This window comes from Prionailurus bengalensis, chromosome D1 (genome assembly GCF_016509475.1).
Source record: "Prionailurus bengalensis isolate Pbe53 chromosome D1, Fcat_Pben_1.1_paternal_pri, whole genome shotgun sequence".
In the NCBI taxonomy this organism is placed as follows: domain Eukaryota; kingdom Metazoa; phylum Chordata; class Mammalia; order Carnivora; family Felidae; genus Prionailurus; species Prionailurus bengalensis.
Window position 1 is genome coordinate 21,422,574 of NC_057346.1, and position 18,402 is coordinate 21,440,975.

The following is an 18,402-nucleotide window of genomic DNA, read 5'->3' on the forward strand; positions in this document are numbered from 1 at the left end:
TGTTCCCTAGGACGTATCTGTGAGAACAGGACAGAGGGTGACATTGAAATGAGCACCCAGCTCTTTTCCCCCAATCCCTCCGTAATGAGACAGAGTCCCAGAATGAGAATGAACTCACACCCACCCTCCTGTGTGCCACTGCTGTCTCAGCCTTTGCTGAGATTGTTTAAAGATGTCTATCAAAAAGTCATAAAGGGCAATATCCATAGGGATAAAATGCAGGAACCCTGAGAGCATCTCTTCTATACGCCTTCTTTGACAGTCCACCAGTCCCACCTCAGGGACATCTGCCATCTCAGCAAGAGATATATCATTTCAAGGGGTCTGTGGCTCTCATAAAAAAGATTTGGAAAAAGAATAGTAGGAACGATAAAATGCAATCCTCACTCTTCTGCATTAGAACTTTAATATTGGACCTGGGCTCTGATGAATTTCAGGGATGAACAGCCCAAAACAGAGATCTTCTTGTTATTTTTGCTTTGAGTGAGTTTTGAACTGATGGAGCCAGAGCACAAACCTCAGAACCACAGACTCTGAGGAGCCAGGAGTTACAGATCATGATTTCTGATGGTGGTTTTGCCCAGTGTCCTCTCAGACTAGGGGGAAGTGGATATCATCTGCTAGTGCCAGAAGATCCATCTGCTAACATGACCCAAAGGAGTTTTCATGGGTGGGAAATCCTAGGGAACTGATTAAAAATTGGAAGACCTGTGTTTTCCCCAAAGATCAGACTTTGCAGTGGAAAACAATTTTTACCTAGTCTACATTTACAACTTAGTTCATGATAATAGCATTGACCATTGGGAGTATGCCATTTTGCATACAATTTCATTTCCTCCCAAATGGGGTACATCCCCAGATAGAAGAACATGATGATCTTTCCTACATCCACAATGGTTTCTCCCTAGCACCTATCACTCTATGAAATACTACACATTTATTCATTTATTCATTTGTTGTATGTTCCCACCACACACTCATGTACCCACTTACATTTGAATTGAAGCTCCAAATGGATTGTGTCTATTTTCTCCAGTGCTATCCCTGTAGCACCTAAGTGTTCAATAAATATTTGTATAATAGAAGAATAGATGAATTCCATATTTCCTGGAATTTATAGTGGATACTACAACAGAATTTCCTGGAATTTATAGTGAATACTACAACAGAATTCTTGGCACACAGGCAAAGGCTTGTGTGGTGTCAATGGTTTTCTCTGTAGACCTGAATGTAGGAAGAAAAAGACATCAGTAAGACTAGTAAAGGACACTACTGAACTCTTAGATACCATACAGATCAGAGTTACTGAGCTTTCTCCCTGAATGTCACACAGAGGACTTACTTTCACAGGCTCTCAGAGAAGTTCCAATGTCTCCCCCTCTGGACTGCAGCATGGAGTGAGATCAAAAGTCAGATTTAGGTCAGTATAGTGGCATTTGCCTTTCAAATGCCAAAATCAAGGTCAGCTTATTATGAGAGGCCATTAAGCCACTCAAGATTTTAATTCCTATTTTGGCACAGGATAGAAAAGATCAAAGTGTAGATTTGGAAGGACTAATATGGTGGAGGCCAGCAGTGGGGACTGGTACAAGAAAAACTGAAGGAAGGAGGAGCTATGAGAGGCAATTATAATATTAAAATAAATAAATATAGGGGCGCCTGGGTGGCGCAGTCGGTTAAGCGTCCGACTTCAGCCAGGTCACGATCTCGTGGTCCGTGAGTTCGAGCCCCGCGTCGGGCTCTGGGTTGATGGCTCGGAGCCTGGAGCCTGTTTCCGATTCTGTGTCTCCCTCTCTTTCTGTCCCTCCCCCGTTCATGCTCTGTCTCTCTCTGTCCCAAAAATAAATAAACGTTGAAAAAAAAATTTTTTTAATTAATATATAATAACCATATAAATAATATATAATAAATATAATGCAAGAGATGTTGTAAGGAAAGACTCATCAGGACTTCACACAAAGGGAACAGATATAGGCAAGAAATTCCCAAAGGTACTAGCATAGGGATTTGGATAAATTATGGTGTTGCTATAAACAAAGAGAACTCAGAACAAGTAGAAATATTCATATACGTATACATTCAATTTTGAACATGGTGGACTTCAGTTGCCAACTGGACATCCAGGTAGAAGTATACAGCCTACTTAAGGCTAAATGAAGTTCAAGACACAGACCAGAATATGAAAAAAAAATTGGAGATTAATTCTATAAAGGTTAAAGCCATGACATTATGTGAACTTAATGAGAGAAAGAGTAAAGGGAAAAAGAACAGAGGTCAAGAAAAATATTTAGGAACTCCCTCATATGGGTCTATACTTAGGATAATTTAAAACCAACCATTACTAAAATGGGTCTCAATTATTACTCTCGGACTCCTCAAAATTACAAGGGGACTAAACATTCCTCAGGGTAAATTTGAAATATGTCCCAAAAGATAGACATTCCTTGGGCGGCAGTAGTGATGAGGACCTTGGAGATTTATTAAAACATGTGTTTTCTATAGAAATGTTAAGAACTCTTATTTAGGTGATCTAAGAACCAGAAACACTCCCTCCAAGTTCATATTATATCAAATCACATTGCAAGAAGAGTTTTATGCCAAGGTTCTAAGCCAGAGCTGAAGGTCATTTTTTCACCTTTAATACAACCAGTGTTAATATGTGCAATACAGAATGAGTGTAGAGGGACTCTGAGCTTATCCATACATTGCAAAACTATCTCATTCATGTCCTTTGTTCCACCTACATAACAGTCACCTTAGCCTAATTCAATTGTAACAAAGTATGTCAAATGGTGACCCTTTTCATGAGACCTACCAGAACATCCCTTGACTCCGTTTTAGTAACTCAAGCCCAGTATGGTCTAACTTGTCAAAGTGAGTGGTAATTTAAGCCTTATAGTATATTCTCATAAAGATGCAGAAAAGAAAAACTTATTTTTGACTAAATCAATTTTTAATTTGCAGGACAATGTCTCACTGAGCTAACCTGCTATAAACACCCAGAAATGTTAGATAACATTTTTTAATTTTTTTAAAGTTTTTTAAAAATTTATTTTGAGAGCCAGAAAGAGAGGAACAGGGGCAGAGAGAGAATCCTGCACTAACAGCACAGAGCCCTCTGCGGGGCTGGACCCTACAAACCAAATTGTGAGATTGTGACCTGAGCCAGAACCAAGAGTCCAGCACTAAACCGACTGAGCCACCCAGGTACCCCGGCCAGTATCTTTTTAAGGGTAAATATATAACTGAGGTAACAAAAAGAAAATTAAGTCTTCAAGTGCCAGGAAGGAAAAGGAAAACAGAATCTAATTCAGTAAATCTGGAGTGGGCACTAGATTTTGTACTTCTAATGACTTCCCAGCTAACACAGAAGCTGCTGTTCAGATGAGCATATTTTGAGGAGAAAACCCATAGGTCATCCGGCGTTTAGACCTTGGCAGGTGTCTGCAGTTTATCGCAGTTTTTCCAAAGGTAAATGCCTGCTTCAGTATAGACAGAACTACACATTCAGGGCCTCAATAAAGGTGCATGGGTTTCAGAAAAGGTGAAAAAGCAAAAAAGCAGGCCAACTTTAACAAATGAAAGGGCAGGTAGCCTGGGTGGCTCAGTTGGTTGAGCACCCAACTTCAGCTCAGATCATGATCTCAGGAGCCCCGCATCGGACTCTGTGCTTACAGCTGGGAGCCTGGAGCTTGCTTCGGATTCTGTGTCTCCATGTCTCTCTGTCCCTCCCCTGCACTCACTCTCTCTCTCTCTCTCTCTCTCTCTCTCTCTCTCTCTCTCTCTCAAAAATAAATAAGCATTTAAAAATTTAAAAAAAAGATGAAAGGGCCACAGAGATGGTGTGAGAGATTCAGGTTCAGAGTAAGCTAAACTCCAGGTGATCTGAGCAGAGAGCATCTATATAGACCCTGGCAAGCAGACTGAAAATAAATGAGTAACTATTCCATATATGAACAAGAATAAATACCAAATATGAAATTTGAGTTAAAAAATTCAAAAGACGAGGCACCGTATGAAAACACAAATTTTAAAACATACAAAACTTGGGGCGCCTGGGTGGCGCAGTCGGTTAAGCGTCCGACTTCAGCCAGGTCACGATCTCACGGTCCGTGAGTTTGAGCCCCGCATCGGGCTCTGGGCTGATGGCTCAGAGCCTGGAGCCTGTTTCCAATTCTGTGTCTCCCTCTCTCTCTGCCCCTCCCCCGTTCATGCTCTGTCTCTCTCTGTCCCCAAAATAAATAAACGTTGAAAAAAAAAATTAAAATTAAAATTAAAAAAAACATACAAAACTATTCTAATTGTAAGTTATTGGTACATATGTATTTAAAATTATAAAAACTGTATTCTGGAGAGGAGGAAAAATTCTGCTAGGTTTCCAGCTGGGCCTAAGAATTAAATTGACATGAGACAGATTAGTAGGGAAAAAACATCCACCTTTTAATTATTTTTTTTCAAAATTTATTTAAATTCTAGTTAGTTAACATATACTGCAATATTGGTTTCAGGAGTAGAATTTAGTGACTCATCACTTACTGTGCATGGGATTTGTCACAAAAGTGAAAACCAAAAGAAATCGCTTAGAGCCAAATGCTTACAATTGCAAGCTGGACAAAGGGTAGCAAATTGTGGAAACATGACATGACAAAGGGGCTTTAGCAAGGGTAGCTAATTGTGGAGAAGCAACTAGAAAGGTTTAACAAGGTTTGTTTGTACAGACTTCCCAGTCTCGGGTCTCCCATCACTGGTGATAATGATTTTTGCCTCCCAATGTAGGGAGAACCTCTTTCAGATAATATTTGTAGCTTTAATCTTTTTCAGAAGACTGGCTTTGCTATATGCCCTAAGTTCTTGTGTCATGTTTTTAATATTTTTAGACCTGATTTTTTTATTGCAATATTCTTTTTATTGTGGTAGTCTAGAACTGAACACTCAATATCTCCAAAGTATGCCTTAGACCTTACTTAAAAAAATTTGTTTTTAATGTTCATTTATGTTTTGAGAGAGAGAGAGAGAGAGACAAACAGACATAGCACGAGCAGGGGAGGGGCAGAGAAAGAGGGAGACACAGAATCCGAAGCAGGCTCCAGGCTCCAAGCTGTCAGCACAGAGCCCAACGCGGGGCTTGAACCCACAGACTGTGAGATCATGACCTGAGTGGAAGTTGGAAGCTTAACCGACTAAGCCACCCAGGCACCCATAGACCTTACTTTTACTTTTTTAATTTTTTTTAAGTAATTAAATTTTTTTAATGTAAGAAAAAAAGAAAAATAATTTTTTTTCTTTCTGCCAAGTTCTGTGGCTAGACCTTACTTTTAAAAAGAGTTCTCTATATACAGAAAAACTGACAAGATAATACAGAGTTCTCATACATCCCTCTGGCACACAGTTGGCCCTAATACTAACATTTTACAATCATATGGTTACATTCATTACAAAAGATGAACCGATATTGAGGCATTATTTTTAATTAAAGTCCATAATTTATTTAGTTTGGCTTTTACCTAATGTCTTTTTTTCTTAGTAGGGTCCCATATTACACTTATCTGTCATGTCTCTTTAGGCTCCTGTTGGCTGTGACAGTTTCTCACACTTTCTTTGTTCTTAATGACCTCACTGTTTTGAAGAGTACTTGTCAGGTATTTAATAGGGTGTCCCTCTACTGGAATTTGATGATTTTGTAATGATTACACTGAGATTATGGGCTTGGGAGATGCAGATCACAGAGGTAATGCCATCTGCATCACATTGTGTCAAGAGTATATACTACCCTTATGATTTATGAATGTTCATTGTGACTTTGATCACTTGGCTGATGCAGTTTGTCAGGTTTCTCCACTGTAAAGTCATGCTCTCTGCACTCCAACTTCCACTCTGTACTTTTTAGGAAGGAGTTACTATGAGCAGCCCACACCTAAGGAGTAGGAATTACTAATTTGTTGAATTATTTATTTATATCAATTTGACCATATGAAGATTTACTTATACACTGGATTATAACCCAATATATACTTTATTTACTCAAACTGTCCAGCTCAAATTTTCCACTAGAGCTCTTTCAGTTGCCTCCAATGCCCCTTTGGAACACTCCCATTGTGTGTGTGTGTGTGTGTGTGTGTGTGTGTGTGTGTGTATTTGGTGTGTTTATAGCACTTCCTTACTCTGTGACATTACAAGATGCTCCAGGCTCATCTCGGTTATCTCCTGCCCTGGTCGTTGAATCAGCCATTTCTACGGGAAATGGTATTAAATTCTTTGTATTAGGGAATGGTATTAGAAACCAAGATCCCAATGCTAGCTGTGCTTGTTGCTACGAGGGTGTCATTCTTTTAAGACCCTTTCAGTTGACAAAACAAAGAAATATGTTTGTATACTGACAAATGTATATACATGTGTAACCATCTTTATCTCTATTAGGCTAAATGTGAGTTTGTACTAATGTTTCCAACTCTTATCTATTATCACATCCATCATTCTAGCCTCCGTTTAATTCCACTTATTTGTAAATTCCCACTCCAACAGCAAGAAACCTGGCTCCCCTCCTCCACCATCCATTTACTTAATTGTTCAATTCCAGTATGCATGTTGCAGCAGTATCAGAATTCTTAACTAACATCCCCAATAGAAAACAACTTCATCAACTAGAGCGCATGCTTATGTACAGTTCTTTTGCTTTTAGTCTTACAAACTTCACTCATTTCTAGCTTTTATTCCCCTTCTCCTTCACTGAAGTTGTTTTATAATTTTGTAATGCACTAAGATTCCCTGTTCATTATTTGTGTTCCTTCCTGGGATTGCCATGACTTCAAAAACAAGTTTTTAGACTTCCATACATTAAGCTTCATCCTTTGTACTGTAATATTCTTTGGGTTTTGAAAAGTACATAACATCACTTGTCTATCATGACAGTGTCATATGGAATAGTTTCACTGTCCTAAAAATCCCCAGTGTTTCTTTTATTCACCCCTCCTGGTACCCTCCGAAAACCTGACAACAACTGATCTTTTTACTGTCTCTATAGCTTTGCCTTTTCCAGAATGTCATACAGTTGGAAACATATAGTAGCTAGCCTTTCCAAACTGGCTTTTTCACTTGGAAATAGGTCTTCAACACTCCTACATGTTTTTTCATGGTATGACAGTTCATTTCTTTTTATCTCTAAATAATATTTCCTTCTACAGATATATCAAAGTTTATCCATTCCCTTTTTTAAGAACACCTTGTTTGCTTCCCCTTTGGAGCAATCATAAATAAAGCTGCTATGAACATTCATGTGAAGGTTTTTGTCTGGACGTGAAATTTTCAAATCAGTTGGGAAATATTGAGAAGCATCATTGCTGGATTCAGAGTGAAGACTACGTTTGCTTTTATAAGAAACTGCCCAACTATTTTCCAAAGTAGATGTATCACTTTGCATTAGCACCAGCAATGAACAAAAGTTCCTATTTCTCAATTTTAGTCATTGTAATAGGTTTGCAGGGGCATCTCGTTGTTATTTTAATTGAAAATTCCCTAAAACCAAATAAAGCCAAGCAACTTCTCAAACACTTATTTTCCATCTGCATATCTTTTTTGGTGAGGTGTTTGTCCAAGTATTTGTCTCATCCTTTCAGTTGTTTGTTTTCCTACAGTTGAGTTTTAGAATTCTTTGTATACGGTGGATACAAGTTCTTTCTCAGATCTATGCTTTGCCAATATTTTCTCCCATTCTGTGGCTTGACTTTCCTTTTTTTAAATTTTTCTTTAACATTTATTCATTTTTTGAGAGACAGAGAAAGACAGAGCATGAGTGGGGGAGGGGCAGAGAGAGAGGGAGATAACAGAATCCAAAGCAGGCTCCAGGCTCTGAACTGATAGCACAGAGCCCAACGCGGGGCTTGAACTCACAAACTGTGAGATCATGATCCGAGCCAAAGTTGGACACTTAACTGACTGAGCCACCCAGGAGCCCCTTGACTCTCCTTTTTAAAACAATGTTGTTTCCAGAAGTGTTTTTAAACATTTAAAGTTTGTCTTACCAATTTTTTTTTTCATGAATCATGCTTTGGTATTATATCTAAAACCTCACCAATCACCAAATCCAAATTCACCTAAATTCACCTAAGTTCTCTGAATTCCTTTAAAAGTGTCATAGTTTACGCTTTGAATTTTGTAGTTTACAATTGGTTGATGATCTATTTTGAGGTTGTTTTGTTTTGAAAGGCATAAGGTTTATGTCTAAATTCATGTTTTTGCATATGGGTATCTGATTTTTCCAACATCACTTGTTAAAAAGATTACTATTTCTCAACTGATTTCCTTTGTTCCTTTGTCAATAATCAGTTGACAATATTTTGTATGTTTATTCCTGAGCTCTCTCTTCTGATCTGTTGGCCTATGTATCTTTTCTTTCATCACACAGTCTTGATTACTATAATTTTATAGTCAGTCTTATAGTTGAATAGTGTCTGTCCTACAACTTTTTTCCCCTTCAGTATTTTATTTCATATTCTGGCTCTTTTGCCTTTCCATATAAACTTTGGTGATATCCACAAAAATTTGCTAAAATTTTGATGGGGATCACACTGAATCCATAGATGAAGTTAAGAAGAATTGACATCTTAATGTTATTGAGTACTCCAAGCCATTAACATAGAATATCTTTCCATTTCTTTTGATCTTTTTAAGTACGTTTATTAAAGTTTGTAGTTTTTCACATCTAGATACTACAAATATTTTGTTAGGTTTATAACTAGGTATTTCTTCTTTACTGGGGATGGCTACAGAGGCGTTAATAGGAACAGTATTGTGTTTTCATTTCAAATTCCAATTATCCAATTACTGATATATAGGAAATAAATTAACTTTTGTAGGTTAACTTTGTATCCTGTGACTTTCATATAGTCACTTACTAATTCCATGAGGTTTTGTTTGTTGTTTTGTTTTTGTTGTTGTTGTTGCTATCAATTTTGAGAGATTCTCTATAGAGGTAGTCATGTCATCTGAGAACAAAGACAGATTTATTTGTTTCCTAATCTGTATAAGTAGCAAACTTTTAAAAGTTATCATTCCAAGAAGCAATACAGGCCCAAATATATTAATAAATCTGAAAAATTTTATTTCAGCATTCTTGTCCAAACTATAATGAGATACCATTGTATGCACACCAGAATGTCTAAAATTAATAAGACTTAAAATACCAAGCATACATGTGGATGTGGAACAACTGTAACTCTTAACTACTGTCAAGAGAGTAAAATACTTCGGGGCGCCTGGGTGGCGCAGTCGGTTAAGCGTCCGACTTCAGCCAGGTCACGATCTCGCGGTCCGTGAGTTCGAGCCCCGCGTCAGGCTCTGGGCTGATGGCTCAGAGCCTGGAGCCTGTTTCCGATTCTGTGTCTCCCTCTCTCTCTGCCCCTCCCCCGTTCATGCTCTGTCTCTCTCTGTCCCAAAAATAAATAAACGTTGAAAAAAAAAATTTAAAAAAAAAAAAAAAAAAAGAGTAAAATACTTCAAGTACTTTGGAAAACAAATTGGTGTTTTCTAATAAAGATACACATACATGTACTGATCCAGATACTCCACTGCTAACTATATATCCAGAGAAATTAGTATACATGTTAAAAAACTGTACTTAAATATTTATCCAAGTTTTATTTATAATAGCCAAATTTCCAACATTACAAGAATAGATAAGTAAACTGTGGAAAATAGATTCAATGAGATACTTCTCAGAAAATAATTTAATGATATATGCAGCAAGATGTTTAAAATACAAAAATGATTATGTCAAATGAAGAAGGTAGACACAAACGTATAAACAGTTTGGTTTTATTTTTAAGATTTTTAAAAAGAGACAAAACTACTCTAAAGTGAGAGAAATCAGAGCAATGGGGGTTTCTGTTGACTAGAAAGGGGAATGAGGAAAATTTCTGGGCTCATTGAAATGTTCCATATCTTTTTCTGGGTGGAGTTTATACTTAGGCAAAAAGTCATCAAGGTGTATATTTAATATTTGTATATTTTACTATATATAAACCATACCTTATTAAACAAAATTTGAAATATTTTATATCTTTGTAAGTAAAATTTATTTGTGTAAAAATATGCAGAGTTCAATATTTTAAACAATATATTGTTAGGCAGATATATTGGGACTTACAGAAAACTAGTGTGTGTGTTTTGTAATGTAATCTCTATTACTTATTACAACATTTAGTTTATTATTGTTGTTATTCAAACATATGAATAAAAGGTAAAAGGTATTTCTTACCTCCCACTATATTTAATATTCTAAATACACAAATGGGAAAAGCATTTTTTGGGAAACATTTGTGGTTTTTGGAAAAGCATTTGTGGCAAGTAGGAAAATTATATGAAAAAGCACCTAGTTAAATATATTTAGTATCTTATTGGTGAGACAAGGTTTCAGTAAATTCACAAAATGTTGCTAGGAATATAGTTTATTGCTATTAATATACACCTTTTTCATGATAAACTTCACTGTATTAATAAAACAATGGCTAAAATTTTCCTCCTAATACTCTGTGTAGTATTTTCCTTAAGGTGATAAATTTTAAAATTTACAGTAAGAACTATATGCTCTTTTTCAAATACTTGGTATCATTTTAGATGGTAAAGAATGCAACTTTTATAATGCACTAAACCACCAACCCAAAACCCCCTTACTGGGATCCTGAGATACATATGTATTATTTCTCTAATCATCCCCTCTTACTACTATGATTGGCAATGAACAATGGAGTCTATGTATTGTCTTAGATATTGAATACATCGCCCTGATAGACACTCTCAGAAGCAGGTAGTATGTCATATAGATCTTGCCATTACCAAAGAACAGAAGGAAAGTCAGAATAATAACAGAAAAAGTGACAAGAAAAAATAGAACAAAAGGCCACTATTGGAGGGATCTGATCCTACTATAATCTTTACACACAATTTGAAATGCATTTCTTTGAGTGCTGCTGCCTATACCAGTAACAATATTGTTAAGAATGAGAGCTCTTGTAGCCCAAATGTCCAGCGATGGATAAATGGATAAAGAAGATGTGGTATATATATACAATGGAGTATTACTCAGCAATCAAAAAGAATGAAATCTTGCCATTTGCAACTATGTGGATAGAACTAGAGGGTATGTTATGCTAAGTGAAATTAGTCAGTCAGAGAAAGACAAATACCGTATGACTTCACTCATATGGGGACTTTAAGACACAGAACAGGGGCACCTGGGTGGCTCAGTCGGTTAAGCGTCCGACTTCAGCTCAGGTTACCATCTCGCGGTCCGTGAGTTCGAGCCCTGCGTCGGGCTCTGGGCTGATGGCTCAGAGCCTGGAGCCTGTTTCCGATTCTGTGTCTCCCTCTCTCTCTGCCCCTCCCCCGTTCATGCTCTGTCTCTCTCTGTCTCAAAAATAAACATTAAAAAAAAATTTTTAAAAAAAGACACAGAACAGATCAACATAAGGGACAGGAAGCAAAAATAATATAAAAACAGGGAAGGGGACAAAACATGAGACTCTTAAATATGTAGAACAAACAGAGGGTTGCTGGGGGGGTTGTGGGAGGGGGGATGAGCTAAACGGGTAAGGGACATTAAGGAATCTACTCCTGAAATCACTGTTGCACTATATGCTAACTAACTTGGATGTAAATTTAAAAAAATAAAATAAAATAAAATAAAATAAAATAAAATAAAATAAAATAAAAAGAATGAGAGCTCTTTATTTATTTATTTTTTATTTATTTTTTCAACGTTTATTTATTTTTGGGACAGAGAGAGACAGAGCATGAACGGGGGAGGGGCAGAGAGAGAGGGAGACACAGAATCAGAAGCAGGCTCCAGGCTCTGAGCCATCAGCCCAGAGCCCGACGCGGGGCTCAAACTCACGGACCGTGAGATCGTGACCTGGCTGAAGTCGGACGCTTAACCGACTGCGCCACCCAGGCGCCCCAAGAATGAGAGCTCTTGTAGTGTTTGTCATTTCTATATCTAGATCAGAGAGCTCTAACTTCAACTTTATATAACTGATAAAACTAACATATTTGCCCATATTAGGAATAGCCCAGAGACAAAAGTAGTATAGAAGTTATTTTAAATATCAGTGCATAGTTTCTATTTAGAAAACATATTACTTTTTTAAAATTTTTTTTAACATTTATTCATTTTTGAGAGACACAGAGACAGCGTGTGAATGGGGGAAGGGCAGAGAGAGAGGGAGACACAGAATCCGAAGCAGGATCCAGGCTCCAAACTGTCAGCACAGAGCCCGATGTGGGGCTCGAACCCACGAACTGTGAGATCATGACCTGAGCCAAAGCCGGACACTCAACCGACTGAGCCACCCAGGCACCCAGAAAACGTATTACTTATTTATGTAAACTTGCACAAGATGATGGAGATACAGAAGGAAAAATGAGACGAGATCAGCTATCAGAAAAATCACAAGCACGTCTATTAAACCACACAAAACACAATCTCTAGAAACAACATGTTTATGATCACATTCTCACCTTGAAAAACACTAATAATTATAAAATAAAAAGTTGAACTTCTTTATATTGTTGCCACTTCTAATTAGAACATGCTTCTCCTTTGGATTTTAATCAAGACTTTCCTCAGTGCAATTTTGACATCCTTATTCCTCAAACTGTAGATCAGGGGATTGAGCATGGGCCCCACATTAGTATAGAAAACTGAAGAAACTTTCCCCTGCTCCATAGACCCAGGAGAAGAATATTTAAGATACATGAATGCTGCTGAGCCAAAGAAAAGAGAAATAGCAATGATGTGAGAACTACAGGTACTGAAGGCTTTTGATCGTCCTTGAGCAGATCTGATATGAAGAATGCTAGTGAGGATAAAGACATAAGAAATCAGGATGGTAAAACTGGGTACTGTGATATTAATTCCCACGACTATCAGAACTACTACCTCGTTGACATAGGTGCTGCTGCAAGACAGTTGGAGGAGAGGAAGAATATCACACAGGTAATGGTTGATGACATTAACACCGCAGAAGGTTAGTCTGAGCATGCACCCTGTGTGGGCAGAGGCTCCAGCAAACCCCATCATATATGCAGCAACAGTCAGCAAGGCACAGACCTGACGGGACATGGTTACCTTATACAGCAACGGATTACAGATGGCCACGTAGCGATCGTAGGCCATTGAGGTCAACATATAGCATTCCGAGATGACAAAAAAGAGAAAGAAAAACAGCTGAGTCATGCAGCCGACATAGGAGATGATATTCTCCCTTGATACAAAGTTCATCAGCATCTTGGGGGTGAAAGCAGAAGAGTAACAGACATCAATGAAGGATAGGTTGAAGAGGAAGTAGTACATGGGGGTATGGAGGTGAGAATTTAGACTAATAAGAGTGACCAAGCCAACGTTGCCCACCATGGTGACAATGTAGATCACCAGAAACAGGAAGAAGAGGGGTTGCTGGAGCTCTGGACGGTCTGTTAGGCCAGCAAGAAGAAATTCAGTCACTAAGGACTCATTTCTAACCAGTATTCTTCTCTTCAGAAATCTGTGAGAACAGAAGAAAATCCCATTAGAGACCCCAGCTCTCTCCTTACATGCTCTCATTTATAAGCAGAAGACTCAGAAGACTTTGCTTCACAGGGCCCGAATGGATTGCCACACACAGCCGTCAACATTAAAATCACTCTGTCTAGGGGCGCCTGGGTGGCGCAGTCGGTTAAGCGTCCGACTTCAGCCAGGTCACGATCTCGCGGTCCGTGAGTTCGAGCCCCGCATCGGGCTCTGGGCTGATGGCTCGGAGCCTGGAGCCTGTTTCCGATTCTGTGTCTCCCTCTCTCTCTGCCCCTCCCCCGTTCATGCTCTGTCTCTCTCTGTCCCAAAAATTAAAAAAAAATTAAAAAAAAAACGTTGAAAAAAAAATAAAATCACTCTGTCTTTTGTTGCATGAGCTTCATGTGACAAACAACTGCCCTTGTCTTTACTAGAAGATACAAGGATGGAGTAGCTGAGGACTAAGCCCACCTGTTGGTGAGCTTCAGAAGGGAGGTATCCCCCTTCTCTCCCTCCCACTCATCTGATCGTTCACTTCCTAGTTCCTATGTTTCCATTATCCTACCAGATACCTCAGTTTCCCTGTGACAACAATCATGAAAGCGACGATTTCTCTCGGGCAGAGAGCATATCATAATTCTGCTTCCTAGAAGAGAGTCCCTACCAGTCTATAATCTTTGCAGATAGCTTACTGCAAGAATCCATGAAATCAATAATGGGTAACAAGTATCGAGGGGAACTTTGGTAGCCTAAGATTTATAATTCAACATGTAGTCAGTGTTTCTACATATTCTGCTTCCCTGTTCCAGCCTAGCTGGACAGATAATGAATAAAGAAAGGTGGATGTGCTTTCCTTGGTTTTGTAGTAAGGCATGAAACAGAAACATAACCAATTTGGATACTGATTATTTAGTTGTTAAGTTTGTGAACACATATCGAGCCGCATGCTTATAACACATAAACTCTTTTATATGTCTATTTCAATTTACAACTTAAGAAAGAGATAAATCTTTTCCTCTGATGTTGCTACATGCTAGATGTGTCACTTGGTCCTGGTATGGCTATCTTGCCATACACTGAAGATGAAGCCAACAGAGAGCATGTTTAGAATAAGCAGAAAAGTATACAGAAAATATACAGAAAAGTATATAGCCAGAACTTTATACGTTGAGTTTCTTGTTATGAATTATAAATATTTTTCCTCATTTTACAGGAACAGAGAGCATGAGAGGTAAATAGAAACTTGATTAACTCACTCTCCCTCCATGGAAATAACCATGCTGACCCTGTAAGTATGGTTCACCTCCACTGGAAGAAGAACTGGCCTTCAGGATGTCAAGGTTGAGCAGAGGTAGTCACTGAATTTTATTCTTCCTTTACCAGCAAAAGGGTCATAGCATAGATCTCACAGTCTGAATGTTCCAGGAGTCATTCTTGGCTGTAGATCAAACTGGTCATTATAAATTTATTAAGAAAATACAAAGGGCCACTACATACTTGAGACCTGAGCCACTGTGTCAGACCTCAAGGCATTTGTTTAAGGCTTATATATTTTTTGGATCTGGCTAGAAATTCAGGTGTGAGTCTCCCCCAGGACCTTCCCATCTCAATAAACTCTGTAGGGAAGGAACTGGTGTCTGTGCTTATATCCTAATTGTGACAGTAATTGTTAATTTCCCATCAGAGATTATATATTCCTTATGAGAAAGGATCTTATGCTGTCCTCTCTAAAGGTTCAAATAATTCATGTCATTGAAAATTTCTCTAATTATAATTCTAGGTAACATATTAGTTTTAAGGATTTAAGTTCATACAGATTTATGAACATTTCAGTAAAGTTTATTTTACCCTTTTAAAACATTTGAGTTCCTTTAAATATTCAGTGCCTTACAGACATTACAGTCTATTTTAAAGTGATAACAACTTAACTTCAATCACATACAAACCTTTATCCCTTTACTTCCTTCTCATATTTTGTTTCTGATGTCACAATTAATCTTTTTATATTGTGAATCCATTAACAAGTTATTGTAGCTATAGTTATTTTTAATACTTTTTTCCTTTAACCTTTACTAGTATTAAGTGATTAACCACCATATTGCAGTATTAGAGTATTCTGAACTTGACTGAATATATTTAAATTTTCAGTGTGTTGTATATTTTCTAATGTTTTCATGGTACTAGTTAGTGTCTTTTTGTTTCAGCTCAGAGAACTCCTTCCAGCATCTCTTATTAAGCAAGTCTAGTGGTAATGAATTCCCTCAGCTTTCGTTGGGAGAATTTTTATTTCACCTTTATTTTTGAAAGACAACTTTACTAGGTAAAGTGTTCTTGGTTGGCAGTTTTTTCTTCCAACATTTTCAGTATATCATCCCTCACTCTCTGGGCTGCAGCGTTTCTCAAAAAAAAAAAAAAAATCTGATAGCCTTATGGAGGGTTCCTGGGCATATGAGGGTTATTTTTCCTCTTACTGCTTTAAAAAAATTTTTTAATGTTTATTTTTGGGAGAGGGAGAGAGAGAGAGAGAGAGAGAGAGAGAGAGAGAGAGAGAGTGAGCAGGGAGGAGCAGAGAGAGACAGAGACACAGAATCCAAAGCAGCTCCAGGCTCTGAGCTGTCAGCACAGAGCCCGATGCGGGGCTCGAATCCACAGACCATGAGATCATGACCTGAGCTGAACTCGAATGCTCAGCCGACTGAGCCACTCAGGCGCCCCTCCTCTGACTGCTTTTAAAATTCTCTCCATTATCTTTCATTTTAGACAGCTGAATTATAATGTGTTTTGGAGAAGATCACTTTGGGTTGAAATATTGGGGTGACCTATTAACTTTATGAGTTACAAGTCTAAATCTCTCCCCAGATTTAGAAAGTTCCCAGCCATTATTCCTTTAACTAAGCTTTCTGCCCCTTTCTGCATCCTTCTCCTTTGGGAACTCCAATCATGTCTACAGTGTTTCGCTTAATGGTACTCCATAGGCCATGGGGGCTTTCTTTATTCATTTCATGTTTTTCCTGTATTCTCACTGACTGCATAATTTTAAATGTCCTGTTTCTACTTCACAGGCTTATTCTTCTGTCCAATCCAATCTGATACTGATGCTCTCTATTGGATTTGTCATTTCATTCATTATATTCTTCAGCTTCAGAAAGTTTGCTTCTTTTTTTTATGATTTCTATCCCTCTGTTAAACTTCTCATTTTGCATATTGTTTTCATGATTTAATTGACCTGTCTTTATGTGTTTTCCTGTAGCTCACCATGCTTCCTTAAAACAGCTATTCTGAATTCTTTATAAGACAAATCACAGATGTTCATTTCCTTATGATCTGTTTCTGGAAAATTATTGTGTTCCTTTGGTGGTGTCAGGTTATGTTGATAATTCATACTCCTTGAAGACTGCTACTGTCTTACTATCTGAAGCAGCAGCCACCTCCTCCAGTCTTTCTGACTTGCTTTAGGAGAGAATTACCTTCTGTCACCCCTGCTAGTGATTCTGAGCCTTTCCCCTAACTTTTATAAGGTTATTCCTGCTCCATACTTCTTGTTTCACCTTTCGGTAGTATTCTTAAGCTTACATGCCTTCACTCAATCTTGCAAAACCAGGTTGGTTGCCAAGAGCCTCCTTTTTGCTTTCCTTAAGATGGGACTGAATGCTCAAGTTTGTGATTTCTCCCCAGCCTGCAGTCTGGCCATCTTTCCGCATGTGCTCACTAGCCATCTGCAAAGACTCTCTCACTGGAAGCACATGCAGGGAGTCATCCACAGGGTAGGGTTATGTGTGAGTAAGGGGGTGCCCATGACTATTTGGAGTTATCCCCAATGGCTCATTAGCAAGCAAGCTTCCTGATGGAGTCCACAGCATGATTAGTAGGATCCATATCCCTTTTTTGTTGTTGTTTATTTATTTTTGACAGAAAGAGAGAGAAACAGAGTGTGAGCAGGGCAGGGGCAGAGAGAGAGGGAGACACAGAATCCAAAGCAGGCTCCAGGCTCTGAGCTGTCAGCACAGAGCCCGATGTGGGGCCCGAACTCACAGACCATGAGATCATGACCTGAGCTGAAGTCAGACTCTCAACCGACTGACCCACCCCATATCCCTTTGATGCCCTCCAACAGCCCTACCTGATACCTTCCCAGACAACTCCCATGCTCAACCACATGATATACCTAAGCAATCTGGATGGGATGAAAAGAAGCGAATCTCACAAAACAGATGAACATAAGGGAAGGGAAGCAATAATAATATAAACAAGGGAGGGGGACAAAACATAAGAGACTCTTAAATATGGAGAACAAGCAGAGGGTTACTGGAGGAGTTGTAGGAGGGGGGATGAGCTCAAGGGGTAAGGGGCATTAAGGAATCTACTCCTGAAATCATTGTTGCACTACATGCTAACTAACTTGGATGTAAATTTTTAAAAAATAAATAAATAAATAAAAATTTAAAAAAAGAAGTGGATCTCTTTGGCAGTGTCTCATACAGCTAAGGAAACCAGGCATTCACTCACATACTCTCACTTTCCCCAGTGAGAGAAATCACAAGTCACAGGTTATAAGAACCCTCTTTGGCACTGAGCTGTGCTGCCTTGGAAGACGCAGGACATAGGTAAAGTGAAACTATTCCTCTTACCTGCTTCAGTACATCCAATCTTGGATTCTTAATTTGCTCCAACAGTGTGCTGTGACTTCTCCACAAAACTTCTGGACTTCTACGAGGGCTCTCTCATCTGTGGGTGATTGTAGAAACTGCTGTTCTTTGTGAGGAAAACAGTAAAAAGTTGTCATTGTGCCATGATGTAATATATTGTTCGTCTTATGATCTTATTATGTTATTCATCTTGGAATTTTCTTTAAGCCAACCTAA

At 38.4% G+C, this 18,402-nt stretch overlaps 1 protein-coding gene across 2 annotated transcripts; it reads right to left on the reverse strand.

Moving 5' to 3' along the window:
- Positions 1 to 12,574: 12,574 nt before the first annotated feature.
- Positions 12,575 to 17,416, reverse strand: LOC122482514 (olfactory receptor 8B3). Of its 2 annotated transcripts, none has more exons than XM_043578835.1 (2): positions 17,399 to 17,416; positions 12,575 to 13,501 (listed from the first exon to the last, which is right to left on the reverse strand). In XM_043578835.1, the coding sequence occupies exons 1-2, from the start codon at positions 17,414 to 17,416 to the stop codon at positions 12,575 to 12,577; spliced, it is 945 nt and encodes a 314-aa protein (XP_043434770.1). The 2 variants fall into 2 exon arrangements, with proteins under 2 accessions (XP_043434770.1, XP_043434769.1); XM_043578834.1 differs by lacking the exon at positions 17,399 to 17,416 and adding an exon at positions 13,919 to 13,944 and having other exon boundaries at positions 12,575 to 13,508.
- Between the last annotated feature and the right edge of the window lie 986 nt (positions 17,417 to 18,402).

Excerpts from the sequence above, each read along its gene's own strand:
- LOC122482514 (XM_043578834.1), bottom strand. The coding sequence starts at position 13,944 with ATGAAGCTCATGCAACAAAAGACAGA. Across the intron at positions 13,509-13,918 it reads CTCATGCAACAAAAGACAGA|AAATGAGTCCTTAGTGACTG; the intron begins GTGATTTTATTT and ends AATACTGGTTAG.